This window comes from Salvia hispanica, chromosome 2 (genome assembly GCF_029641045.1).
Source record: "Salvia hispanica isolate PSC_SH4W2 chromosome 2, Shi_PSC_v1, whole genome shotgun sequence".
NCBI lineage: Eukaryota > Viridiplantae > Streptophyta > Magnoliopsida > Lamiales > Lamiaceae > Salvia > Salvia hispanica.
Genome location: NC_142693.1, coordinates 29,874,506 through 29,881,840, shown reverse-complemented (window position 1 = coordinate 29,881,840; position 7,335 = coordinate 29,874,506). Strand labels below are relative to the sequence as shown.

Sequence of the window (7,335 nt, the reverse complement as noted above, 5' to 3'; positions counted from 1 at the left end):
GTAATTTGAGAGCAATATAGTGGGTGTAAGTCTTAAAGTAAGAGAGATATAAGAGCATCTCCAATGGCTTTAGGCCAGCCACAGGCTAGCCACTCTCTCTCCCTACCACGTCATCAGCACTAAAATTCCACCTGCCACATCATCATTTTACTCAAATAGGCTAGCCGCAATAAAAATAATTCAAAAACAACTACATTTACGCAATTAAATTTACGAGATATATACGGAAAAATTCATTCATTTCATTTAAATAAAAAAAAGATACATAGATAAAAAAAAGTACATGATAAAAAAAACCGGGCTTCCACACACGAGCCCCGCCTTTCTCTACTCCCCATTGTCGTCGCCGACGTCGTAGTCCTCGCCGCCGTTGCCGTTGCCAGCCGGGACCTCCACATCGGTGCCATCTGAGCCCGCGTCTGAGCCCCCCATCAGTGCCCTCGTGGCATCCAAATCCACCTGCATGTTGTCGAGCATCGAGCGAAGAAACCTCTTCTCCGTGGGGTCAGTTGCGGCCCTCCACTCTTGGAAGACCTTGTACATCTGTTCCTGCGTTTTTTTACGCGAGAATAAGGTGTACGTGCGTGGGGGGGTTGCTGAGATGACCCCCGCCCAGAACTTCTCGGAGTCCTTCTACACCAGATAGCACTCCCAGAAGGTGAACTCCTTATAAGTCCCCTTCACGAGGAACTGACTCTACGCTACCCTCCGGGCGTCCTCCTTAGTCTGCATACTAGTCATCATGCGGAGGGCGTTGGTGTACAACCCCGAAAATTGGCCGACCGCAGCCCTGATGTGTTCCCACCCCTTCCGACACCCCTCCCCACTGTAGTTCTTTCCGTGCGGGCAGTACCTCCTGTAGGCTGCTCTAATCTTAACCCACATGTTGACGATCCGCTGGTTGTTCGCAACCATCGGATCGTCGCAAACCGACAACCACGCCTTGGCCAGGGCGACGTACTCATCCTCCGTCCACTTCCTCCGCGTGGGGGTGTCGTCAACAGCTGCGACGACTCACCAACCACCTTGCTCTTCCCCTTAGTCTTCTTTTTCTCCGGCGCGTCCCGACCAGCTGGAACGGGAGTGTCCGCCTCCCCGATATCGATCCCTGACTCAACTTTATTTTACCCAAATAATACCCGCAAGTGTACGGGGTTATCGTAGCAAACAACAATCAAGAGTATATCGTATCCCACAGAGACAATTTAGTGTAAACCTAAGTACCACGAACAAATTTCAACTACTATCCAGACGATCGAGAATTTTGGTTTTAAACTAACAACTACTAAAAGCATATAAAATCAGATATTAAAATAAGACACTTAAACAAGAAAGCAATTAAGCAAGTTGTAGAAAATGATAGAGAAATATGCAGAATTCAAGGATCCGATGCACAACTCATAGCCTAACCCAATTGAAACCGATTTACCATTTAAAGTCTCCAGAATTGTTGAATCAATCACAAAAATAGATTAAACCCCCTCCCGAGGTGAGAAATCCGTAGATTAGGTGTAATAATTGAAGTCTCATTCTAATTCTTAGACCTAACTCCTACTAGTTCAATTAGATTTAAGATCTCACTCAAAACCTCAACTCTCCCGAGTTTTATTGAATTAAGGTGTGAATTATTCTTCTTTCAAGGTTAAATATTTCATCTCCCGATTATTCTAAGAAACCATACACTCCCAATTGGTGATCAAGCAATTGTTAGGAAAAAACACAAGAATAATTCAAACAATTGCAAGAGCAAGATAAAAACGAAGTCAATTGGATTAAAACTATGAATCAATGCATCTTCACCAAGAATTCTACATAAAAAGTTTAGTTACTCATGTTCATGGTAGAAAACAAAAAGAAACTAAGCAAAACAATGGAAATCATGATCTGAATTGCAATTGGCGGAAGAATTGAAGCTTGAATCTTCAATCTTCTTCCAAGAGTTCTTCACAAAGAGAGAGATGTGTTTTGTCGCTTGTAGAGAATGCCTAGAATTGACCTAATTCTTCCTTCTTATTTCCTCTTCAAAAAATTGCGTTTCAGCTCCAAAAAACGCCAAAATGACGGACCCAGCCGGGTGGAATTAATCCACTGGAAATTCACCCGGCCGAGTGGGACTTCTTCGGTACTCTCTGGAGTCTCGCAGGCTTAATTACGCCACCCGGCCGGGTGAGATTTTCTGGACAGCGCAGTGTTCGTATAACGGCCATAACTTCTTCTACCGAACTCCGATTGAGGCGTGCGAGATACCCACGCGAAGATCATTCAAAGACGAAGAGATTGATATGCATTAGGGGCTGATTGGACTTCAAAATATCTAGTAAATATTGTCTCAAACCAAGGCTGCTGCACATCCACATATTTTGTACCTTTTTCTACACATTCTTAACAAAATGGTCAACATACCAACATAATAGAGAAGTAGATATAAACACGCCTAATAATGACGAAATATGCTCAAATTCATACAAAACCACCCTCTAAAACTATGTAAAATCCAAGTATGTCAACTCCCCCAAACTTACATAATTGCTAGTCCTCGAGCAACGAAGAAAAAAGAACTAAAGGAAGACTTGGATTTAAAGGGATTTTAGACATCATCATCGTTTCAAAGAATACGGAATAAAGGAGCATATCACAATACAAATTCCATCAAGTTAAGATGTCGAATGCACTTTTACTACTAACTCGTATATCAACTTGGATTCATGCTTCAATCGGATGTATATATGTGTGTTTATTCACCTCACTCAAAAGTGTATAAGATATCAAGTAGTCGCTCAAATCAAACAAAAATGCATGGTTTACCATAAGCTTGCTCAATGTCTAACCTCTCCTCTACCTCGTGTGACAATAAATCAAGAGTCCGAAAGGTCTTTTATTTAGGTTATAATGTAGGCTCTTTGGTAAGGTAAGGAAATATTTGGCTAAAGTGACTGAAATTCCCAAAACGTAAAATTCCAAGAAATCACAACAATCAACTTTTAACTTCAACCATTCTCAAAACACTTCTCGATAATAACTAGACTTTTTCTAATTTCTTCCCAACTTTCAAATACCTCAAATTATTCTCTATATACAATTTTTTCTCTTTTCCCTTTCTTTTTTCTTTTTCTTCTTTTTTTTCGTTCACGTTTTTTTTAAGTACAAACTCAACCAACCTTTTTCAATCATACTCTCCCAACTCTTCTTTTCATATCTCAACGAATTTAGAGTCTAAGATTCGCAACCCACTTGATTAGCTTGACAAAAGAAAAGACTTAAGGCTCAAACTTGGCTATCAAGGGTGTTATACATGAAGGTTAGTGTTTAGGTAAAATTGAGGCTAACAACAATGGCCTAACATCTTCCCCTATCTTTAAGGTCGCTATGTAGACTCAAGAAGACCAGGAGCAAGTTCTAGAAACACATGCACAATTTATGATAAAACACACATGAAAGAATTGAAGGCTCAAAAATCTCACTTGGCTAAATAGCATGAATCAAGGCAAACAAGCATTTCGTTACTTATGCACCCTATTACTCAAACTCTCAAGTCAATGGTCAAGTGATAGCTCAAGATGGATGGTTCTTTAATCATAGATGACTAGTCTTCACCCCAATTATTACCAAATTTTTTTTTTTCAATTCAAGCCTCAAAATTTCCAATCAATCGCAACCAAACAAAATAATTCTATCCTAAAATAAAATAAAAAGCAACAAAAGACAACTAATCAATCTAAAGCACTAAGATAAGTACCTCGTTAGTGTCCCTATCCACCATATTGTCCCCCCCAAATTTATTCAAAGTTATGCAAAGAATAAGTTTGAAAAGTTGGTGGAGAAGGGAGACTTACATGGTATGCAAGCAACACAAAACACACTAAAAACAAACTGAAACGATAAAATTAAAAGTTATCTACTAGGGGTTACCTCCCCTACAGTGCCTTTGGTTATCGTCGTTGGCTCGACATCCTCCATGAGCTGCATCATGTCACGCCATAATTGGTGGTGTTGGCTTTTCTGTCAATCTTGGAAGCATAGGATCTCGCCAATCTCTACTTCCACCAGGTATTTTTCAGAGCTCCATCAGAAAGTTTGGTCTCTGCTTTGGATGAATTTTCACCTTTTATTTTCTTCTCCTTCACTTTAGGATTTGATGCAATCTTTTCTTTAGAAATTGATCCACCACATGAACCAAACAACCACTGCGGCAAAGATAATTCCCCAATTGTGGACTCAATTTCTTGTGCCTTTTGGACTTCTACAACATGCATGCACAGTTTTGCACTCCTTCTTCGTAACCAGTTCATCTTCCTCACGACTCTTCATAGCATTGTAGATAGATAAGATGTGGCGTTTGTTGCCCATATGAAGAGTGAGCTCTCCCCTCACTATATCTATCAATGCTTTTCCGTTGCAAGGAATGGACGCCCCAGGATAAGCGGTACATTCACGTCTTCTTCCATATCCAACACTACAAAATCGACAGGAAATATGAAGTCGTGTACCTTCACAAGAACGTCCTCAACAATTCCTTTAGGATAGGTGATGGTTCTATCTGCCATCTGCAGTGTGATTGTAGTCGGCTTGAGAGTGCCGATCTTCATCTTTCTGAAAAATGATAAAGGCATCGAATTTATGCTCGCCCCCAGATCACAAAGTGCCTTTGTCTGTCTGTCATTTCCAATGACGCATGAGATGTTGAAACTCCCAGGATCTTTAAGCTTGGCCGGCAGCTTTTTTCTGAATTATGGCACTACAGTTTTCAGATATGTTCACCGTCTCATAGTCAGTCCACTTCTTCTTCTTGGAGAGCACATCTTTTAAGAACTTTGCATATGTAGGCATTTCTTGAAGTGCCTCCACCAATGGGATATTCAAGTTCACCTTCCTGAAAATGTCTAAGAACCTCGAGAATTGAGCATCTGTCTTCTTCTTTTGAACACGTTGAGGATAAGGGATCCTCACTTCAGCTGGAGTATGAGCTGTAGGTGGTGTGGGTGAAGGTATAGTCGTGTTCTCCTTAGGTGGAGTAGAAATTTGCACTGTCTCACCTTCTTTGACCAATTCCTCCTCTTCAGCTCTCTTTTCTGCTACTCTACCCTCATTCCCGGATGGCATTGAAGGTCCGTCGTAGTTTGTTCCACTCCTCAGATGTATAGCTTTGCAATCCTTGGGATTGATGATAGTGGTAGAAGGGAACTTTCCTGGTTGCATAAGAGTGCTCACAGTCTGGGAAATCTGGCTGATTTGAATATCAATGTTCTTCAAATGCGTGGCCATTCCCTGTACATCTGCCTCGACCTTCTCCATCCTTTGATTGTTCTGCTCCATGACCTTATTAGATTGTAGCATGAAGGACTTGAGTATGTCCTCCGTGATCATCTTCTTGGGGTCGCTCATCATCCCATCAGAAACTGTGAGTCTCGGAGGAGGCTGCAGGACATTATTGGGATTCCCATAAGAGAGATTGGGATGCCCCTTGTTCCCATACTGGTTGTATCCTCAAACTATTAAAGTTCGGGCGTGAGTTGTTGTAATACCTGTTGCCCCCTTGCTGCACATAATTCGCATCCTCCATATTTCCTTGGGGCTCTTGAGACGGTTGCCCCATCGCCATGCAGTCGAACTTCATAGTTAATGCATCCAGCTTGTCAGATAAGGTGCTCATTGTATCATGATCCGTGGTATAAGCCACCCTATGCACCTTACTCCTTTCGTTGCTCCATCCTTCATCACTGGATGCAAGCTCTTCAATTACCTCTATCGCCTCCTCCTCTCCTTTCTTGAGAAGATTACTTCCCGCGCTTAAATTTAACTCTCGTTGCGCTTCAGGTAAACATCCCTTAAAGAATGTAATAACTTGCACTGTTGGGGACAGACCATGATTGGGACACCTCTTCAGCAAGGCTTTGAATCTCCCCCATGCATCTCTGATAGTCTCCGCAGGAATCATCTGAAAGGCAATGATCTCGTGCTGCCTCTTAATAGCCTCACTAGGGGGATATAACTTCTCCAGGAATTTATGGACCATCTGGTTCCATGTTCTAATGGACCTCGGTGCTAAACTCTCTAGCCAATCTTTCGCTGAATCCTCTAAGGAAAAAGGAAACAGTCTCAGTCGGATCTGATCATCTGTCACGCCATTCATCTTCGTTAACAACAAATCTGAATGAACTTGGTAATGTGCTTGTTAGGGTCATCTGAGGATTTGTCCCTAAAAGCAATGTTTTCCGCCATTTGGATCAGTCCTCTTTTCAGCTCAAAGGTGTTGGTGTCAATATTATTGTGGACTGGTGGGTTTGCTACTCCATTGTAGGCATATTGATTTTGCACTCGTACAGCTGGTGCACGATTGACCTGTCGGCGCAATTCTTCCAGCTGTCGTAAAAGCTCGGCATTAGTGGGAGGAGGGGGTGGTGGGCCATTGTTGTTGTTCCCTTCTTCGTTCTCCATCAAAATAGGAGAATCAGAATCAAGCTGAATATGATCCTGAACTGGTGATCGAATAGGTGAGAGGTCCCTCCGATCTGAAGATGCTCCTACGCGGTTAGGCGAAGAAGCCTGAATCTTCTTTGTGAGTCTCCTATATGCGTTCCTCTTCCGGTTTGATGCTTCGATTTCTGGATCAAAAGGTTCTAGAGGCACGCCTTTAGAACGTGTGCGCATACACCTGAACAAGAAACACAAATGTGAGAACCCGAAAAAAAAATTAAAAGAAAAATAAAGCAGTAATGTCTGAAGTAGTAATCTTGATTATTATCACGATATCAAGCTATATAACACAAAAAATTGTCCCCGTCAACGGCGCCAAAAACGTGACTCAACTTTATTTTACCCAAATAATACCCGCAAGTGTACGGGGTTATCGTAGCAAACAGCAAGCAAGAGTATATCGTATCCCACAGAGACACTTTAGTGTAAACCTAAGTACCACGAATAAATTTCAACTACTATCCAGACGATCGAGAATTTAGGTTTTAAACTAACAACTACTAAAAGCATATAAAATCAGAGATTAAAATAAGACACTTAAACAAGAAAGCAATTAAGCAAGTTGTAGAAAATGATAGAGAAATATGTAGAATTCAAGGATCTGATGCACAACTCATAGCCTAACCCAATTGAAACCGATTTACCATTTAAAGTCTCCAGAATTGTTGAATCAATCACAAAAATAGATTAAACCCCCTCCCGAGGTGAGAAATCCGTAGATTAGGTGTAATAATTGAAGTCTCATTCTAATTCTTAGACCTAACTCCTAATAGTTCAATTAGATTTAAGATCCCACTCAAAACCTCAACTCTCCCGAGTTTTATTGAATTAAGGTGTGAATTATTCTTCTTTCAAGGTTAA

The 7,335-nt window shown here is 41.3% G+C and overlaps 1 protein-coding gene across 1 annotated transcript; it reads right to left on the bottom strand.

The window, feature by feature from the left end:
- Positions 1-4,698: 4,698 nt before the first annotated feature.
- LOC125191807 (uncharacterized) lies at positions 4,699-6,130 on the bottom strand. The gene is made up of 2 exons (XM_089064998.1): positions 5,474-6,130; positions 4,699-5,415 (listed from the first exon to the last, which is right to left on the bottom strand). The coding sequence occupies exons 1-2, from the start codon at positions 6,128-6,130 to the stop codon at positions 4,699-4,701; spliced, it is 1,374 nt and encodes a 457-aa protein (XP_088921124.1).
- Positions 6,131-7,335: the final 1,205 nt, after the last annotated feature.

Excerpts from the sequence above, each read along its gene's own strand:
- LOC125191807 (XM_089064998.1), bottom strand. The coding sequence starts at position 6,130 with ATGAATGGCGTGACAGATGATCAGATCCGACTGAGACTGTTTCCTTTT. Across the intron at positions 5,416-5,473 it reads ATAGTTTGAGGATACAACCA|CCTCCTCCGAGACTCACAGT; the intron begins GTATGGGAACAA and ends AATGTCCTGCAG.